The 22,038-nt window shown below is 40.9% G+C and overlaps 1 protein-coding gene and 1 non-coding gene across 2 annotated transcripts in view; one reads left to right on the top strand and one right to left on the bottom strand.

Annotated features, from left to right (window-relative positions):
- cers1 (ceramide synthase 1) overlaps positions 1–22,038 on the top strand; it is a 30,046-nt gene that overhangs the window by 3,077 nt on the left and 4,931 nt on the right. Inside the window, exons 2-6 of the mRNA XM_017702598.2 lie at positions 16,240–16,399; positions 17,906–18,086; positions 18,260–18,421; positions 18,601–18,748; positions 19,740–19,873. Coding sequence (XP_017558087.1) covers positions 16,240–16,399; positions 17,906–18,086; positions 18,260–18,421; positions 18,601–18,748; positions 19,740–19,873 — 785 coding nt within the window. The remainder of the gene's footprint in view (positions 1–16,239; positions 16,400–17,905; positions 18,087–18,259; positions 18,422–18,600; positions 18,749–19,739; positions 19,874–22,038) is intronic.
- trnag-gcc lies at positions 16,523–16,593 on the bottom strand. Its single transcript has one exon. It is a non-coding gene; the product is annotated as a tRNA-Gly (tRNA).

Genomic DNA, 22,038 nt, shown 5'->3' with positions numbered 1-22,038 from the left:
ATGATTTCAAATTTCAATTCAAAATCATTTTGTTGCCTTAATAAACTGAATACCTTTTTAAAAGGGTTGCAAGTAAGAATTATACAGAAATAATGCATGTAAAAAAATTGTTTTTACTCTAGATATACTAATAGCATTGATATCAGCATCAAAACATTTTTAAGGATGCTCAGTCTGAACCAAGAGAAACAGAAAATGACCAGCATTTGAATTTTTTTTTATTTTGTCCATAATCAACCTTAATAAACTAAAATAAAATTTCCTTCTTTTCCATCTGAAGTTTTGTGAACCCAGTAAGCACTCGAAGAACCCTTTGCATGGTTAAATGGCTCTTTACATCATGAAGGTCTTCTTCAGATTGATTGAGAATGTGCTGTGTGTGGTTCTTTATGGAACCTTTTTGCAGAGTGTTTTGTGTAACCCCTAAAAGGGTTCTTCGATTGTGACAACGTCAAGCTTGTAGCAGGCGCTGTATAGAAAAATGTTCTACGTAGAACCTTGAACACAAAGAACCCTTTGCATGATTAAATGGTTCTTTACATCATGAAGGTGTTCTTCAAATTGACGGAGAATGTGCTGTGTGTGGTTCTATACAGAACCTTTTTCAAATTGGTCCTGCATAGCATCCAAACGGGCTCTTCTATTGTGATGTTGTCAAGCTTATAACAGTAGAAGGACACTTTTGGGTGCTATATAGAACGCTTTTCAGAAAGGTTCTATATAGAACCATCTGCAGAACTTTCTTCATCAAGTACAGTTTTATCACCTATTTAATCATGCAAAGGGTTATTTGAGTGTTCATGCTTCTATACAGTGTAGTGGGTAACACCTCTGCCTTCTACGCTGTAGACTGCGGTTCAATCCCCACCTGGGTAAACACCCTACACTATACCAATAAAAGTCCTTGGGCAAGACTCCTAACACCACCTTCGCCTACCTGTGTAACAATAATCAAATTGTAAGTTGCTCTGGATAAGAGCGTCAGCCAAATACCTAAAATGTAGAACCACTTTCTTTACTAAAGAACTGTCTTTTTTTAAGAGTGTAGTCTAAAATCTTAGAGGGGTTTTAAAAAGTGTATATTTAGGGGCTGTTCGTGGTTCATTTGCATTTGTGTAACGCGCCGTTACATATCAGCGGCCTTGTCTTCTTCCCGGGGTTTCATTCGTTTTTCAGAGCTAAATTAGTCTCTGCAGAATAGTTAGAGCACTGTACAATCCAGACCTTTCTAACACATAAAACAATCAAATTGTGACCCAAGCCGGAAATCGTGTTGAACCCGAAAACGTGTAGTCACACTCGTAATCATCAAGTTTGATAAGCTAGCTTGACTTATGAATGTGCCGGTGAGAATCCGGAGGAACGTGAAGCCGTGCAGTGCGTGTGGAGCTGGAAGTGATGCTGTAGCTCAGAATAAGCTTGGTGATGTGCAGATATGCTCAAGTGGTGTAACTTCCTGAATGCAGAGCCTGTGGTTCAGTTCACATAAGCAGTTTTGCTCTGCAGACACGACTTCGTTTTGCATATGAGAAGGAGAGCAGAGGCTCTCTGAAGGCTGACAAGCAGAGAAGCTCATGGGAGGAAGTTTCTGAGTGGCTGTGTGTGGTTTTATGTGTGTTGATGGTTCTTATATAGACTTAACTTGTGTTTCATGCTAGGCTCAATTTAGGTTTTCTGGTGTGAGTTCAGAGGAGAAGAGCTTTTGAGTACCCTTAATTTGATATAACACCAGCGTTTGGCTTAAGTGCAGAAATGTTCCCATTGCTGAAAGGAAGGACTAGTTAACTGCGGACCCTTGAAACGGATATTTGAGGTTCTCATTAAATATTTGGAGCTGTTGTGAAACACTGACTCTGCCTCTTGCACTGTATGTTTATTAAGCAACATTTGAGTAGTGACAGTGCGTGGTGATCAGTGAGATGGTCTGGCATAAAACGTGTGTTGCTAGCTTCTCAAGACCCGTTCCTCCCCTTATTAATGAGCTATCTGAGCGCTTTGACCACCGAGCAGATGTTTCTCAGTGCCTGCAGTCGTGGCACTTATCACCAGTTACTGTACGTTTTGGTGTAAATGTCCTTTTAAGGGGAAAGGATGTATGACCTTAACCTTCTATAAAGAGGTGTTGTTGAAAGACATCCACTATAAAAATACTCAGTGAAATATTTTTTAGAGCCTTAGTACTTCACAGTTCTGATGTCCAACCTGGAGATCCTTATTTTGAAAAGTATTTTTTATGTGTGTTTTGAAAACACTTAAAATCAGTATGATGTGTGTAAGCAGACAGTTAGAAAGTGCATTACTGTGTAAAAGCCTGAAAAGGATGGAAGCTGTAATAATGGCAAAAGGTGGACACATGAAACACTGAAAAAGTACATATACAATATGTATATATTATTATATACATTTGTTGTTATATTTAGTTACTGAGGCTTCTGTGTTATTTCCTCTTTTCTGTGTGTGTGTGTGTGTGTGTGTGTGTGATATATTTAGTTATTGAGGCTTCTGTGTTATTTCCTCTTTTCTGTGTGTGTGTGTGTGTGTCTGTGTGTGTTTGTGTGTTTATATACAGTATATATATGTACACGCATGCGTTTGCGTGCGTGCACACACACACACACATTATATATATATATATATATATATATATATATATATATATATATATATATATATATATATATACATATATACATATATATATAACATATGTATAACACATTTTTGTTGCTTTTTACTTTTGTAATAGCCATTTTGACAGGAAATTAAATCAGTGAAATGGTATGTGCTGACCACCAGTACTGTGCTTCAGAAAGTCGTTAATTTAGTCATCCATTAGTTCACCTTAAGAGAAGAAGCATTTTTGAATTCAGAAAATCTAAGTAGCTCTCATTTACGCTTGGAGCTCATTCCACTCGTAGACTTTCAGTGGTTTATTCTGAAAGTGTAAGAGTGGAATGTTTTTATGACTTGGTATCAGAAGTTTGTAGAAACACATACAATTAGGTCAGTAACCTTCAAACCGTTATCATAACGTGTGTGTGTGTGTGTGTGTGTGTGTGTGTGTGAGTGAGTGATAAGCACTGGGACACAAGTGCAATTCAGTTCTTGTTCCTCTCTGCTGTGTCTTCAAGCGCTCATGCAAAGGAGTTCTAGTTTATTTGTACTCTGTGCTCATCAGTGTGGTCAAAACTAGCAGCTTAAGGCAGAGTGAAAAGTGTTGTCGCCAAAATTGCTTTCTTGCACAAAAGCTTTACCAGAACATGTTTGTTGCTTGTTGTTGTGTGCAGTCAAGTCAGCGTCGACTCAGAGCAGTTCTGTCGTTAGTTGTCCTGCTCTGTCTTCTGCCAGGTTACTGACAGTTGACAGAGAGGCGTCCATAGCTAGTTATTTGTGTCAGTTCTGCACACTGCAGGTCTTCGTCTTTTTGGGCCGTTAGCATCTTTTTCTAATGAATTTTCCTTCACATGATGAGCAGGGCTGTCCATGGCGCACTCTGTACTCTTCACTAGCACCTTTATTTGAAGGGGTTGATTTTCTTCAGATCTGTCCAGCTTTTTGTTGATGTTCCTAAAACAACCGTAGCCTGAACAAGTCAGATTTTCATGTGCTGTTATGTTAGAAGCAGTCGACTATGTTGATGTTTGTGTTGGACAGTATATTAAATGCTGCATTTGATGACGTGTTTTTAATTGCTTGGGAGACGCACATTTCAGCTTCACCCAGCTTCACCCAGCTTCACCCAGCTTCACCCAGCTTCACCCAGCTTCACCCAGCTTCACCCAGCGCACAGCCTGAGATTTTGAAGCGTACAGGAGGCTAAAGCAACCCAGTTAAAGTTTCTAGGCTGTCAGGCTTCTGAACAAACTGTATATTTTCTCTATATTTTGTGTATATTTAATATATTTACTTTTACTTATTTACTTTCTGTAGAGTGATTATCTGAGCCTCACCACAAGCATTTCAATCCATAAATATCCTGACATGTTGTGCAAACGACAAATAAGCTTGAAACTAGTCTGATTGAGGCCAGTCGGAATACAGTTTCTACCCGATTGAACAAGGTGGGGAATCCTTTAAATAATCCATTAAATAGAAGAATAATAGCCACGTGAACGGCTGTATTTGATTCATTTCCAGTCGGAACGTGTAAGTACGTTTGGAAGCATGTGCGTTCGTGTCGCAGCAAAAGCAGAGAACTCGAACGGCTCTGGCAAAAGTTTATAACATTCATAATGGCAGAGCAGAAACTGGTCTGCAGAGGAGACGAAGTTCATGCTCTGATCTTTAAAAGACGGCGGTGGGACAGACGTCCAGCTTATGCGTCTCAGAGCACGGCGTCTTCCTCTCGGCCTTCTTTAATTAGGACATGTGAAGGACTTTTTCCTGAGTCTGATGTCATTTTAAAGCAGTTAAAAACTCCAGCACACCAACTGGAGACTCATCTCACTGTGACTGGACTCGTGTGCTGTCATGGTAATGTTTACTCGAAGTGGTTCTCCATACGCGCGCGTCATTTTGCATCAGATTTCTTGTAGTATGCATGTAAATGAAGATTTTCCTTTAGATTGTTGAATAGAGTGAGTATAAACACCTCTGTCTGACACTGTAATCAGAATGTATTCCGTCAGATTGGCAAAAATCTTTCCATGTAAACACAGACACAGACAATAATCCGATAACTGCAGAAAATCTGATTTTGTCAGTAATCTGATCAACACGTTTATATGCACTTGAGTAATCAGATAATAGGGAAACTCCAGGTCTACAGGAGTCAGACAGTAATCAGATTTCTGCTCTACAACCAGCCAATAACCTCACAGAAGAAGACGTGACGTAAACGTGACGTAAAACTCAAACTTCACGTTGCGGCTTTTTTTAAACATCCCACCACTTTACCTGAAAACGTGAACCTACATCATCTAGAAGATGAAGAATATTTCTATCCTTTATTTCATGTTCGGTTTCAGCGCCGCTCCAGCAGCGTCTCGCGCAGACTGACAAGTCCGACCGAAGTTTCATGCACTGAGGGATCTGATTACTGAGCTAAAATCCAGCCTCTTTATTGGATTTCTTAATCGGATTTCTAGATCGGAGTATGGTGCTTACAAGACCAATTGAATAATTGGATAACTGCAGAAGTCTGGTTATGATCAGATGTGTACACACTCACTGTTCACGTGATGTAGTTAACTGCACTTGTTACATAAGCAGTATTTTTATCACTTACTGCTTGATTTCCAGTTGCAGATAATGACGCAGCATGGCATCGGTCAGGTTATCTTCCCAATTGTTTTTAAAAGTCCACAGTCCAGTCCCAGATAAACCATTAACAGTTTATTGTTTTCTTCAGGCAGGTCATATCAATTTGGCAGACCTGTCTCAGGACGGTCAATCCCGAGGATAGATGATGAAAGGGCTGGCTGGAAACAACTGGCACAGATGTGGACAGCGAAACATCCAGTTATTTTTACAGCCGTACAAAACGTTTGGACGCACTTGGTCAAATAACGTTTTGTTTATTTTTGTAGTGTGCGTAAGTGAACGCATCCTCTACACTTTTAATGCACAATTACTCTTTATTGGCTGAATTTAACACATTAGAGTAGCCAGTTCTTGATGTGTACTTCTATCCACAGCACTGCGGCTCTTGTCTGTTTCTAAGAGTGTAGCGCTTACTCAAGGCTCACTCGCACAGGCATATCATTACAAGACTGAGTACCCTTGTGATTCATAAGCTCTCCACATTCACTGAGTGCGGGAAGCTGTTGTCCAGATCATGTTGGCCCAGCGTGTTGAGAAATGAGGTCATGTTAAACACCTGGTGTGCTGTTTGTTGATAGATGGAAGTGTTTTGTCAGACCTTTGCTTAACTCTTCTGCTGTTTGCACACAGATAAACCAGACCAGGCGAGATGCAAATTATAACATGGGAGTTTTAGTGATTTAAAACAGCACATGCTTTTAGATAACAGGAGATAACCTATAGTAACCTGGGGGCTTTGGCCTCGCACTCTGAACTCACATCAAGTAAATCATTTTATTAAAAAAGCTCCCTGGGTCAAAAGTAGAAATCACTTGTCAGAAATCACAATGATATAAAAGATATCACAATCTATAAAAGAAACTGCCTGAACTGGGGCTTGATGTAGAAAGGAAGTATTTTGGAAGAGTATCGTGCGTCTGTGTGAGGGCAGAAGAAATTTCTGTTGGAAAAAATGGCAAACAATATTTCGTTGCTGTGGGAAGAAAACCTTTTATCTCCATTTTTGGCCTTTTTCAGTTTTTGACATAATTTGAAAGTATCTGTTACTCTTTACATTGTTTGTAAATTTTGTGATGAGTGGCCTAAAAGAAATGACCCAAAACGACATGGGAAAAATTCTGGTTCCATTGACTTCCACTGAAAGTGAAGTATGTTTTTTCCTTCTCCTGTAAAGTTACTGTTTTGGAGATAAAGGTTTTCTTCCAACAGCAGCGATTTGTTTAGCTTTATTTAGAAATATGAATTAAAATAATATTATTAAAAATATTAGGCTTTATGTTTTGTAGTAGACTGTTGTGTAATAAATGTGGCATTTACACGCTGTCAGTTACTGATTGTGATTAAATGCGTGGACTGACGTTTATTAAAATAGCAGTTCTCATAGTTCTGCTGCACTTCACTTCACTTGCTTTTGAAACTCAAGATTTGAAGTCTTTAGGGTTTGAGAGGCTGGTTTGCATTTTGCATGTCAGTAATTGATAGACTCGGTTTTCTCAATGTTACTTAAAAAATGCCCAATTAAAATAATAGGGAAGCAACTGTGCATCGAATAGTATCACAGTTTATTGCAGTGTAATGTATTGTGTCTGTGACTAGCTTGTGGCTAGTGTGGTAGCTTGAGGCTAACATGTTAGCTTCTGGCTAGTTTGTTAGCTCGTGGCTAACATTATCATGTGGCTAGAGTGTTAGCTTGAGGCAACCATATTAGTTTATAGGTAGAGTGTTAGCTTGAGGCTAACATATTAGATTGTGGCTAGAGTGTTAGCTTGAGGCAACTATATTAGCTTTTAGCTAGAGTTTTAGCTTGAGGCTAACATATTACCTTGTGGCTAAAGTGTTAGTTTGAGGCCAAAATATTAGCTTGTGGCTAAAATGTTAGCTTGAGGCCAATATACTGGTTTATAGCTTGAGTATGAGCTTGAGGCTACTGTAGTAGCGTGTGGCTAGAGTGTTAGCTTGTGGCTAAAGTATTAGTTTGAGGCCATTATATTAGTTTATGGCTAGAGTGTTAGCTTGAGGCTAACATATTATCTTGTGGTTGGAGTGTTAGCTTGAGGCTACTAAATTAGCTTTTAGCTTAGGCTAACTTATTAGACTATGGCTAGAGTGTTAGCATGAGGCAAACATTACCTTATGGCTAAAGTGTTAGTTTGAGGCCAACCTATTAGCATGTGGCTAGAGTGTTAGCTTGAGGCTAATATATTATTTTATAACTAGAGTGTTAGCTTGACGCTAATGTACTAGCTTGTGGCTAAATTGTTAGCTTGAGGCCAGTATACTGGTTTATAGCTAGAGTATGAGCTTGAGGCTACTGTAGTAGCTTGTGGCTAGAGTGTTAGCTTGAGGCTAACATGTTAGCTTGTGGCTTTTGTTAGAGCAGAACACGATGAAGTATAACTTCTTGTCTCAGATATTGTACTTTTGTAATGTTGAGTTTTTTAGCATGGAAAATGGAAAAAACATTAATGTAAGACTCGTTTCCAGGCGCTCCTTATTTGTGAATCATTACATGCCTATTTCTTAACTTTTAGTTGAGCTTAGTTTGAGCTTTTCAGGAAACCAGTTTTAAGAATCCTGTTCAGTTTAGTGCCGGAGCATCCACTTGTTTTATGGACTCCCTACTGTTTCTGATGCTGTGTCAGCGTGCATGTCATTCTTCAGGTCAGCCAATCGTTGTGCTAATTTTATTTTAGTCATATCAAATACCTATTATCAAAGTGTTTATCATAATATTTAAAATTGAAACGAAATAAAAACAAAACAAAAATATTGCTTTTCAGAAAATAAAACTGAGATTCTTAGTGCACTTTTAAAACTAATTGAAACTAAACAAATGAAATTCCAAAGTGAAAAACTACATAAAAATAAAAACTAATGAAAATTCATAAACTCTGCTAACTCTGCTGGAACAAACAGTAAAAGGTAAAACTGGCAACATCTTTTTTTCTGAATCTTCATTAAGCTTCCTTTGTGTTCCCTGTTTTCAGATTATCTTGCGTTACCCTAAGCAATAATTATACAACAGTTAGTTCCGGCCACGCAAACAGACTGGTTGAGCAGTTCTAGCTGTGCTGTTTCACCATAACATTAAATTTTTTACAAACACTGTATCACTCCGCTGAGACGCCGTTGCTAAGCAACGACTTTGACAGCTGTAGGAGACGCTTGAGCCATTTGAATGTTTTTACTTCTTACTTTGGGCACAAACAGAAAACGGACACTGTTAAGACCACATCTGACCGACAGTCGATTTGATCCGACTCTGAAGACAAGACGACAATAAATTCCCAAACTGGCGTCACCACTGAGCAGCTTTTCCGTCGGCAGCTGTGACAGAAGAACAGCTGAACAACCTGGAATCAGCCAGAAATGAACCCAACACCATTCACCAAACTAAACGGGCTGTAAGAAGCTTCACAGACCGGCTGGAACAAAACGACATTAATACTGATCTGGAGAAACTGACCAAACTGAGCTGAACCTGATATTGGGCCAGTTTTTGGCTCAGTCCAAATTTCAAAAGGCAAAGCTTACAGCAGCGAGTGGGCAGAGCTCGTTACTCTGATGTAGCAACAAGCTGCTCGTTAAGGAGCTATAATTAGGAGGAAGGAAGTGAACATTAAAACATATTAAACGCCGCGTTCACAGCCAGTTTATTCATTTCTCACTGTATTTATTTACCTGCTGTATTAAAGCAGTAGAACACTCAAGGAGCTGTGATGATCTACGGCCACCAAACCACAGCTGTGATGTTATTTCACAACAAAACACGATGTTGAGTGTTCTGTTGCTTAATTAAAACATGAGCTCCATGTGGCTGATATAAAGATCCGTCTTGTTTATGATGATGAACAAATGTTGTGTATTATGGAGCTTAAATCTATGAAGACCAGTTCTTGAACCCAAATACTGCATTACTGCTGCTTATCAGCAACTATTCTAAAGTCATTCAGGGGTTATTTTGCTAAGATAAATGTATAAGTTGAGACCTGCAATGTAACTTGAGGCTCAAACGTACTTTGCATGGAGCTCAGGACGACCTTAAATTAAACAAAATCCAAAAGTATGTGGATACCACTCCTAATTATTGAGTCCAGGTTTTTGAGCCACACCCACTGCTTAAAGTTAAGCACATATCCATGTGCTAGGAGCACAAACTGCTCAGCCATGAAGCGGTAGACCACACAAACTCATTCGCTGATGCACATAGTTGGAAATAACGCCTGTCCTCTGTTGCATCACTCTGTTCCACACTGCCTCTTGAAGCAACATCAGCACAAGATCCATGCGTAAGGAGCTTAATGCTTAATGCAGGAGAACACTACCTACTGTAGTAGCGCATAGTGCCAACAGCAAAGTTCGGAGATTGCTGGCAATATTTTTCAGGATGTTGTCAGCTGACTTGTTGGAGAAGGCTGGGTTAATGTGCCAACTACAACAGGGAATGAGAAGCTTACCTCAATTGTTCTGGAATTTGCATATAAAGAAGCTAGACAGTGGTGTAAATAATCAGAAGTAGTTATTTTAGTGGTAAATCGAAAACCTACAACCACGATAATAACAAGCTACAGTCAGTAAAGGCCGTATTCGTCATGTACTTCTTGCTTAGAGAGTGGCACTAAGTGTAGTTCCTTCCTGCTCAGGGTGGGCTGGAAGGGCTGGACCTGTATCACTTCTAGAAGCTTCCTTCCTCTTGATGCTGCCTCAGATAAGTGCCAGGCACTCAGATAAGTGCCGTCTGTGTACGAGGGAGAGCAGAAGGGTAATGGAGTGCTGAGGAAGACTTTTGTCCCCTCTCTGACATTTGTCCTCTGGTGCCCCAGAAGAAAAGGCAGCTTTATTAACCAGAACTCCACTGAATGCCCTTCTGACTTGCATCACAATCAAGCTGCCTTATGCAGTGTTTTTAGCACTGTTATTAAGCACTCTTTGTTTCGAAGATTACACAAATACAAAGAGAAACAAAGATAATTGAAGACAGTGATAGGAGAGGAGCAGCTAGGGTGGTGTCATTTGCTTGGTGCTGATTTTCCTGCCATCTCTGAGTGGTTGCTACGGAAACGGCATGTTCATCAGAGGGCTTGTGTCTGATAAAGCAGAGCAGAGTGAGTCTGAGTTTCTGTACATCAGCCAAGTCTGGATGGAGTGCAGTTCAGCTCGACTGAAGTGGACCTTCCGCACGTTTCCCTTAAGCAAATGCTTCCCAACATATAGTGCTGTACAAAAGGCAGAACTTTTGGGGTGTGGAAAAATATCCCTGCAGATTTCTTTGAAAAATGAAAGTGAGTCTCCGGAAAAGAGTAAACTCTTCAGTCTCCTCAGAAATGTCTCTAGAACTGGAAATTAAGTGAAGGGGTGGTGTGTGAGTGTTGCCCAGTCCTGTACCTCCTGAGTGTCTTTAGAACATCATCTCACGGCAGCAAAAAAAAAATCTGTGGAAACTTAAATTGTTCATTGTTAAAGGGCCTTGTTGTGTGAGCCCATCCACCGGGCCCTGATGATGGCCACGAGAGCCGGCAGGAAGGCAGGGCCTGAGCGGGGATGAAGGCCGGCGAAGATGGCGGGGAGAGGAACGCTTCGAGTGGGGGCCTCACTGCAAGACTGGAGGCATTGCCTAGAAAGCGGGACTTGGGACTCCTGTGAAGCCACGTTAATTAGTGTCATGTTCAATCAGGGCAGACGAGCTAAGAGCGGGGGCAGTGACAATGGGGCAGAGCAACAAACTCTTGTTCCCTCTCGACTCAGGTGCGCCTCTGAAAAAGAGCAGAGAAGGAAGAGGGAACAAGAGCTCATTGCTCTCGATTGTGGATCGAACGCGAGGCTAAATAACGTGACCTTACTGCACTGAGATGTGAGAAGTACTTTTAACCCTGTGACGAATGCAACTGCATGCCAGATGTGATACGTTTCTCTATCTTTACAATAATACAGTGTAGAAATACAGTCCAAACATTTCCTGAATCTGTAGAGTCGCCCTTCACTTTCCATATTTTCATGAGATTATACGTGACTCACTTCTGGAGGCTAGGAACAGGGGTTGAGATACTCTAACTGGTGGATTTGTGTGTCTGCCTTCATATTGTGTGAAACTGACCAATGGCCACTCAGGAAATCACTAAGGACTGACTCATCATGCCTGAATAGAACAGGATTCACTGGAACATGAACAGCAAAAGTAATTAGAAATTATTATCCTTACACTGATGAGCAGTTATATATGTTTATAATGTGCCTTCATTATCACAATAATCATACAACACTGAGCTTTTTGCAGTATATTGTGGGTATTGTCAGTTTCTCCATAGTCTTTGCCCTTTTGTCAAGAGATTACAGGTTCAAATCCAGACAGTGGCAAGCGTCCAAAAGAGCATATCTGGCCCTGATTTAATTGATTGATGTAGTATTGCCATATCTGTCCCTACGCACAGATATTTGGTCTTTAATGTTTTTCTGCAGTTCCTCATTTTTTAATTGGAACTCTTGATCTCAGAATGTGAGAATCCGTTGTGTATTCTTGTTGACCAAATGCTGTTGGACCTCTTTTTCTCCTGCCTGAATAGGTGACCTTCAGCCAGCACATCCCGTCATTCGAAATGCCACACTACATTTGTCCTAAGGACCAAAAGATTGTAGTCGTGGTTGAATTACCCTGAGAGTACTCCCATACGCATAGCTGCTTTAAACATGTCGCCTGTGGCTTTTCTTCCACAGCTGTAATCCATCAAACATGTGAAATGGCTGCTGGGTAGTCCCAGCCTAGAGTGGCAGTGCTGTGTGCTGGCGTGGAAATTTCCTTCAGTGCTGTATCCCATGGCAAGCCACAATTTGGTGGCAGTGAGCAGACAGATAGAGCCGAGGCTGGAGTGAGTGATGAGGAGAGAGAATGCACTGCTGACAGCTGGACTCTATAAATAACCCTGTGGGGAAGAATGGGGAGACACAGATTCCTTGTGGAAACCCTGCCATTTTAAGTGTGTATGACTCACAAAGAGTAGGCACTTGCAGTCAGTCAGAGGCAGCATGCAGCCCATTCAGCCAATCACAGACAGAACCCCTTTAAAGCTCAAGATACACTTTGCAAAAGTTTGGAATCACACTTAATTTTTTCTACTTAATCTGTAAAGTAGTAGAGTAGTGGCGTCATAGTAAAACCATATTATGTGTTATGTATCTTCAATAGATTGTATGTTTTATATTAAATGAAAAGGGTGATCACAGACTTTACATGCCTCCAGATTTTTGAAGCAGTACTGTATTCATCCAACCTAGTGGAACCTCACGGTTCATGTTGGTTCTGAGATTTTTGCTCAGACAATTGTTGGGTTTGAATCAGCTTCATGTTATGGGTTTTTCATAGCCCATGTACCACATTTAACGTATTTTGGCCTGTATCAGATGCACTTTTAGTTTCCTTCTCTATTCCTCTTACAACTTTTTGTCAAATGTTTAACTTGACACTCTGGAGTGACTCATGTTGTTGGTGGTGAGGTTGACAAAGTCCTAATGTGTACACTGGAGAAAAGCTGTGAGCAGCTCTTAGTTTCTGGATTAGAAGCAAAGTTTTAGACTCAACTGAAGTACTAAACCTGCTCATACACTATATTTCCAAAAGTTTTCACTCACCCATCCAAATCATTGAATTCAGGTGTTGCAATCACTTCCATGGCCACAGGTGTATAAAGCCGAGCCCCTAGGCCTGCAGACTGCTTCTACAGACATTAGTGAAAGAATGGGTCGCTCTCAGGAGCTCAGTGAAGTCCAGCGTGGTACCGTGATCGGACGCCACCTGTGCAGCAAGTCCAGTCGTGAAATTTACTAAATATTCCACAGTCAACTGTCAGTGGGATTATAACAAAGTGGAAGTGATTGGGAACGACAGCAACTCAGCCACGAAGTGGTCGGCCACGTAAAATGACAGAGCGGTCAGCGGATGCTGAGGGGCATAGTGCGCAGAGGTCACCCACTTTCTGCAGAGTCAATCACTACAGACCTCCAAACTTCATGTGGCCTTCAGATCAGCTCAAGAACAGCATAGAGAGCTTCATGCAATGAGTTCCCATGGCCGAGCAGCTGCATCCAAGCATTACGTCACAAAGCGCAATGCACAGAGTGACAAATCACACTTCTCCAACGAGTCTGGGTTTGGCGGTTGCCAGGAGACGGTACTTGTCTGACTGCATTGTGCCAAGTGTAAAGTTTGGTGGAGGGGGGATCATGGTGTGGGGTTGTTTTTCAGGAGTTGGGCTCGGCCCCTTAGTTCCAGTGAAAAGGAACTCTTAAAGCTTCAGCACCAAGAGATTTTGGAAAATTTCATGCTCCCAACTTTGTGGGAACAGTTTCGCCAGTTATTCAGTGGGAACAGTTATTCGCCAGACCAGCGAATAAATATATGGAAATATAGTGATTAATCTCAGCCGATCAGAGTCACCGCTATTGTGAAGAGGCCCACCTCTCAGCTATGGGATTTCTAAGAAGAGAGCTAGATGGGTTGACGGACTGACAGATTGATGTATTTTATCAATCCTCAATGGGAAATTAGAGAAAGTGGTAACATGTCATGGCACAGTGTGGCTTGGTGGTGTCCTGCATATTTAGCTTGGCCACCTTTTGCGTCTGCACAGCGCTCATCTTTGCATCCAAAGGACAAGAGAAAGTGGAGATCGGGTGAAACTAGATAGGGTACTTGTAGATAAAGACATTGCAGCAAACAAAGCCTTTCACTTCCATCTCTGATTACTGAGTCCCTGAGCTTGGGTGTCTACGTGTTGCCCTGAGCAGGTCAGATAGTCTATCATGTGAAGAGATAAGAGTAAAGGTATCGTTTCTGCTAGTGGCCTGCACACACATACACCCATGCCTGTGTGCTGTTGGGGTGGGATGAGAGGGGGTGGGGTGGGATGAGAGGGGGTGGGGTGGGATGGGAGGGGCGCGCATAAGGCAAATTGGTCTAGAAGATTGCAGCACAGTTATCTAAGCCCAATATCTTACAATGCAGAAATATAAGCGAATTGATATAAGTGGACTTTTATGAACTGAGCAGACGCATAATATTTCATATCCTGAATGACCTGAATACTGAGTTTTGATTAGTTGGTGGATAGTGTCCATTTACTCTGATCTTAGATCAGTTTTCAGAATGTATTATAACAGTATTGCTTGCTAGTTGGCTGTTTATAGTATGTAATAGGCTTGTACAGGCTGTATTACAATGTATAGTGGTTCAGTTCTCAAATACAGTTGTGTATGCTGTTGTTAGAACAAAACTGTGAATGTCCAGAACGGTAATGGAATGGAAGTTAATGGCAATTACTTGAAAGAGATTTTAATGAGAAGTAATTTTGCACCACTTCTGTTGGACCATTTGTTCCAAACTTTTTATACAATGTTAAAGGAAATAAACATCGTCAATGGGGATACAATGGCTACGTTTACGCAGCATGTGAAAGTGGCCCAAATCTGATTTTTTTCCTATGGCTGTTCACATTACCTTTTAAATGTGTCCTATATGCGACTTTAGTCTGAACAGATGACAGTGAATGCCATTCGCTCCCGGAGCTTCAGTTTCATCTTCACCAGCATCACATGAGTGATTATGAAGTTCCACTGGTTGAAAGCTGGGCTCATCACACAGAGCGTGTTCGAGTTTTTTGACACTGCAGCCTCGGTCTCCTCTGGCCACGTTCGGCCGTTTTGTTGGAAATCTCTTTGAACATTGAGCGGTTGTGATAAGTGTCTTCTAATTTTTTGGTGCAGAAACATCGGCCTAAATGTTTATGAGTCTCAGCAGTGCGAAATTATGACAAATGCAGAGTTTGAATGACGTAAAAGTCTCATGAATGCCGATCTGGCTGTTCAGCCTGGGTCGCACTGGCACAGATCGGATACATATGGGGTTTCAGTGCCACATATGAAAGCGTCTCAAATTGGAATTGAAAATGTCAAATTCATGTGTTTTTTGCTGTTTACATTTACGGCATTTGGCTGACGCTCTTATCCAGAGCGACTTACAATTTGATCATTATACACAGGTAGGCTAAGGTGGTGTTAGGAGTCTTGCCCAAGGACCCTTATTGGTATAGTGTAGGGTGCTTGCCCTGGTGGGGGATTGAACCCCAGTCTACAGCATAGAAGGCAAAGGTGTTAACCACTACACTAACCAACCACCACTGACACACAGACACAGATCTGTGTCACATATGAGGAATTTGGGCCACTTTTACCTGCTGGGTATTCATAATCAACGTTTTGTCTTAACATGAACAACATGCTTCAAGATGAAGATCGATTCTTTATTGGCATACGACATGTCGGTGGTAATTGTAATTAGATATGTACAGCATCTCAGAACGAAGTGGTTGGAAAAGATGGTTTGCTGGATGAGAAGAATCTGTAATCTGCTTTGTTTGCTTAAAGGTCCTCTAAATGTAAACAGGAAGCGCATTTTCCAATTATCCTTGAAGCTTTACTGACAATACCCTGCATTATAAATCTGAATATCTGTATTTCCCATACCGCACTGTAATAGATGACATGAAAACACTCGATAGTGGACGAATAATATTTGATCAGTAGATTTGATCTTACGTTGCATTTTTTGTTTGTCTCAAAAAGAACCTTTGTAGAGATTTTTCAGTAATATGATCAGAATTAATGCTTCACCTCAACGAATCGCTAATGTAAGTTCCCAAAAATGTGGAAGATTTTATAACAGATATTGGCTGTCATAAAACCTGCACTGAAGATTTTACATTCTGTTTCTTCCTGTAATCCAGTGTTCTCCACTGTTTCTGACGTAAGAAGCTGGAGGTCAGATCTAAGATCTAAGATCAGTTTCTGTGACCCGTAACACTTGTTTACTCATAGTCTTATTCTGTGCCCTGAACACTTAGCAGGTCTGCGCATTTAACATTACAGTGTCTGGTAAATGCTACAACATTTAATATTTATTACTAAGAATATGCTTCTTGTTTTTTGTAGCCTTTTGCATGGTGGTGTCGTCTCCAGCCCAAAGATGTGGCAAAGATGCCAGAAAGTGCTTGGAAGTTTGCCTTTTACACAGTGTCGTGGTCCTACAGCACCTATCTTCTCTTCTTCTCCAACTACACCTTCTTCCAGGATCCTCCATCTGTATTTTACAGTAAGCATTTTTTGATGTGTCACTATCCACACAGTAGAAACTGCACAGTTGTGCGAAGGTCAGTCATATTTAAGTATTCAGATTCCTTTATTGATCCCAGGGGGAAATTGCAGAAAACTGTGATGCATTGGCCGGGAATCGAACCCGGGCCTCCCGCGTGGCAGGCGAGAATTCTACCACTGAACCACCAATGCTTCCACGTGGTATTGGTGCATTCCCAAGCAACGAAAGTGAAAGAAAGAAGTGGGCTCATGCAGTTGCAGCCCTGATTTAAACGAAAGTAAACTAGAGAAGCTGTGCGGTATTGCAAAGCGAGAGAACGCCATCTTTCCAGGCTAGCTGTTTTTAGCAGCTGGCACAACACGGCAAATTGATGATACTGTAAATCAAAGAAGACACAAAAGCACCGCTTTCAGTTTAAACATGCCTGAAAGGAGGACTCTTTGTCTGGTGTTTGATATATTTTGGTTCAGCCCTCAAATTACTATGATAGGATAGAGAAATCCAGTCGTCTGCTCTCTGGTGTTTGAATACTGTGATATGCTCTGACAGGGATGTGGTAGGACTGATGGCAGTAACGTGGTGTTATCCATCACTGACCTACCGAGCCAGGTAATGTTTGCTGTTCGTACTAAGTTGACGTTGGTGAGAAACTAAACAGTTTAGGACTGTTGTTGGCCACTTGTTTAGCATTTGTAACAGGATAGCCGAGCGCTCGTCACCAGAAAAGGATCCTTTCTTTGTTAAATTATGACCGTTACAGAAACTGCGGCCGTGTTTTTCCAGCTGGTAAAAACAGCTCACCAGACACTTTCTCCCACTGTCCCATGACAGATCTGTGAAACGTTCCACTGGTTGGTGAGTGTTTGTCGTGCTCTGACCATAAAGGACAGTTTAAAACAGCAATTAACCACCCAGGAGCTAAAATCAGCCTTTAAACCTGAAAGAAATAATGATTTTATCGCGATATCGATTGATATAAATTTTGATAACATTTTTGGCCATATCACCCAGCTCTACCTTGCACTATAGTAGAACATGTTGGTGAGCTCAGGAACCTAAAAAACAGATATTTTGACCAAAATTAAATCAGTTTGTTGGGTCATGTGAATGCCTTGAATCATAAGTATTGCGAAGGCCTTCACTGCAATAATAAATGATATTACACTGTGTGAGTGGCACTGTGTATGAGGTACGAAGGTTTTTCATTTGAAAAGGGCAGTATTCCTGCTGTTGGTTGTGAAAGTTAGAGAAGCATCCGATCAATAAACATTAAGCACAGAAACATCACATGCATTACACTAATGTGTTTCCAGCTTCCCCTGAGGAGAAACACTTGCAACATCTTCTCATAGCATTCCACTAACAGTTAATGTTGATGAAAGTTTCTTTTAAAGCCAGGATCAACTATGATGATTTTGCTGAAAGTCTAAAGTCCATAAGAGCTGTTGTGTATATTTATAAATAAATAAATTAACAAACGAATTAATAAATTCTCCCTGTTAGACTGGAAGAGCGGGATGTCTGTGCCCACGGACATCGCCATTGCCTATCTCATCCAAGGGAGCTTCTACGGGCACTCAATTTACGCCACACTGTACATGGATGCGTGGAGGAAAGACTCCAAGGTCATGCTGTTTCATCATGTCATCACCCTGGCGTTGATTACCTTCTCTTATGCATTCAGGTTAGTGAGCTGCCATTATAATTGTAGTCCTCACAAGTGATGTTGGAGGCAGAAGAACTTTTTGAGGGCAATAAAGTTCGACTACACATGACTACACGCTATTTGCTGACTAGCTGGTGAGGTTGGTGCATTGTGACTGACCGGGGTTTGTTTTTATGGCTGTTCCTCTTAAGATATCACAACATAGGAATTCTGGTGCTCTTTCTCCATGACATCAATGACATTCAGCTGGAGTTCACCAAACTCAACGTCTACTTCAAGAACCGCGGAGGCAGTTACTACCTGTTAAACGACATCCTATCTAATATGGGCTCTGTGAGCTTCAGTATCACCTGGTGAGACCCACACACACCACGTCAGGACAAAGGTTTATCCACCCATCTCTGGAGAATTGTTTGATCAGTGTGCCATTTAAATTGATACTGAGCATCTCCACCTGAGGCTAGTTTGCTCTTTCCTTACCCCTGTTGCAGATTCTAGTTGCTCAGTTAGCCCTGTTCCCTCTCCACTACAGGTTCTGGTTCCGATTATATTGGTTTCCCCTTAAAGTGCTGTATGCTTCCTGCATCACCAGCTTGCAGTCCGTTCCCAACATCCCTTTCTACTTTTTTTTCAACACCCTGCTGTTCGCCCTGCTCGTCATGAACATCTACTGGTTCCTGGTAAGCACTTCTGTGAAGAAACAGTGTCTTTTTACTTATATTGCACAACCTATTGCTTCATAGTTCTTCTCTGTTGCCAGCATAGAAAATTGCATGATGCAAAGATAATTGACGTTGACCGGTTAAAGCAAACCTTTTGTTTGGCTCTGACCAAATATAGCATCATTTCTGTTGGCCATTTATAGGCTCGATCATTTGTCATGTACTGGATATTGTCTTCTACAGTTTACTTAATGGCAATATTTAACCCTTGAGTGGTGTTGATGTGTTTGTTAGTCAGAGGTCTGGTGGACCCACCCCATTATTGTTTTTTTAATCAATACAGTCATAACAATTAATGTAAAAATACCAGAAGTTTAAAATATCACAAGTGTCCAGCATAGGGTTATCCATTAGCAGCTGTAGCCAGTCAGCAGCCTGTCCACACACACACACGTGAGTTCAGCCCAACACCACGCGTGTAATATAAATGTGTGGGGGGTGAACAGAGTTAAGCACTGAAAATGGGTTAATTTATATGTTCTTCACAGAAAATAACCAAAGGCCAAGAATCTGAGGTTGAAATAATAATAAATTGCATCATTTTTTTTTGTTTTGGTAAGCATTGAAAAGGGGTCCCACAGACCCCAATACCACACAAGGGTTAAAATAGGGAACACATAAATTGAAGAAATCAAAACAGGATTCATTTGCCAACTTGTGATGCCCATATGCAAACCATTCAGTCAGTGCAAAAGCAGCAGTAGTCAAATATAAGTAACTGACCACAAAGGAAATTGAACATCCTTGAGATTCAGGATGTATTCCAGGCTGTATAGTAAGCCATGTTGTTAAAAACATGAGTCGGTTACCTTTACTAGCAAGTTCTCTTGTTGCAACTTTTGCTTTTGAAGAAGTGTTTTGTGGAGAGACACTGTGTGCATGTGTGTGTATGTGTGAGAGAGACAGAGAAAACATTATTGTGTAACCTAAACACACTTGTGTTTTGCAGTTCATTGTACTGTTTGTGGTGAAAGTCATAACCGGGCAGATGAAGGAAGTCACTGACGTGCGCGAGTACGAAGAAGACGATAAACTCCATAAAGCCAAGAGGGATGACAATGGTCATCAGGGCTCTGGAGAAGGGTAAGGCTGACACACAGTCATTCCTCCCCAATTCCCTTTTAGAAGCTTTGTGAATGAACTTAAGCATTTGTGTTCTGTTTTTAGCATATTCTGGTCTCAGTACACTTGAGCCAGGTGAGCAGGCCTGACACAGGTGTACTGGGAGCTGGAACTGAACAAAATCTGGCTTGAGAAGTCCTTCAGAACTTAGTGGGGAAGATGTGAAGTAAAGTAAATGAAGCAGAACCAGATCTACTGGGGGCATTTGACTCCTTCAGTCAAATTAGGAAATTTGGTTTGTTATTGTAGCCTTCAGGCTTGATTATACAGGCCATCTGACATGCAAAGCAATTATGAGTATTTTGCATTTCAAATTGCAAAGTCTAGTCCAGTGCTGGGGTATTACACTAGCATGTACCTGTCTGTCATGGAATATTCAAATTACACAAGCAACTTATGATGAACTTGACGGACACACGTTTTGTTGTCTTGAATCTTTGCACCTCATTTGATTTTAGATAAATGAACGTCTTGAGGTTAAAGTGGAGGATGTCAGCTGTAGTTCAAAGGTATTGGGTGAACCAATATACCTATAAAACATCTTGTTGTCATTGTTTCTGAGGTGTTCCTTACTTTGTCATTAATACTTTGTATTATTAGATGGATTAGCTTGTTAGCTCCTTAAAATCACCTTCGCCCTTAATGAAGTCTGTGGCTGCTGAAACAGTCCTAGCATCCGTTTATATGTAGAGGTTAGACGCTTTCCTAATGTGCCAGTCAACTTACTCATATGGAATAGCCTGTTCTCACGGTCGCAGCGGAATTTGGCGCCGATAACGTTCCGTTGTCCTGAAAGTAAATGCTGTGTGTCCTGTAAGGTCTGGACAGTTGTACTGTTATCTGAAATTAATGTGCTCTGAAATAATTGAACTGTTTAAGTATCTGTTTTTCCACATATACTTCGATCTATATCAAAAAAAAGGTCTTTGACTTCTAACAAAAGGAACTCTTTTTGGTGCTATACGGAGCTGCCCATATGGAAAAAAATATGCACATATATTTTCATATGTTTGAATATTTTTGAATATGTTGTTTCATATGTCAAATATGTTGTGGTACATGCCGAGTTACATTCCAAACACTAAAATGTATTTCAGAATATATTGCTATATCACACACACACACACACAAACACACACATACACACACACTCTTCCTAAGCTGATTATCCTTCTGGGTTGTCGGGGGAGCTGTAGCCTATCCCAGAAGTCATTGGGCAGAAGGCAGGAAAGGCCCTAGACAGGCACCAGTCCATCACAGGACAGACAGACATACACACACACACACACTCACACCAAGGGGCAGTTAAGCATGTCCAGTTGACCTGACCGCATGTCTTGACTGTGGGAGGAAACCCACGCAGACATGGGAGAAAATAGAAACTCCACATGGAAAGGACTCTGGACGCCTGGCCGGGAATCAAACCCACTTCGAGGTGATGCTGCTACCCACCTCGCTGCCCACTGTGCCGCCCCATATATTAAAATGCATTTATTTTATGTATGGGAAAATATTACACATAAAAAGATAAATATATGTAAATGTAATAATATGTCTGAAAATGTATGAAAGTAGCCAAAATACTGTCTAGTGCTCTTACATACATTCTCATACGTACATGGGCAAAGTACAAAGCAAAACATAGCAGTCAGAACCGTTCATTCAGTTCGTGTGTATTCTGTTTTACTGTACCTGTAACCTTTATTAAAACTATGTAGAATTGGGGAAAAAATATAATAAATGTAAATAAGGGAATTAAACAAAAGGTATTTAACAAATAAATTGGATATTTTCATACATTGCAAAAATATATTTGATAAATAGAGTTGGAATAATTTTTTCCATGTGGGCATTTTTAACCAGGCTTTTTAAAGAGATATACATTGTGTTTCCGTTGTAGAAAAGAACAATTTATGCGTGCTAACGGTTCTTTAGTACGTTTTTATGTACTACCACTGCCTTTACTAATGAACTAATGTACCCCTCATTTACAGCAGAGGTCACTAATAGGCAGGCCGCAGTCCGAGTCCAGACCCAGACGCTGTCCTGTGCGGACCTGAACCTATAACTGATAAACTATGGATGATGATTTAATTCCGACGGGATGGTCCTGTTTTAATCAGCGT

The sequence above is a fragment of the Pygocentrus nattereri genome, chromosome 15, assembly GCF_015220715.1.
Source record: "Pygocentrus nattereri isolate fPygNat1 chromosome 15, fPygNat1.pri, whole genome shotgun sequence".
NCBI lineage: Eukaryota > Metazoa > Chordata > Actinopteri > Characiformes > Serrasalmidae > Pygocentrus > Pygocentrus nattereri.
This window is presented reverse-complemented; position numbering and strand designations above follow the sequence as displayed.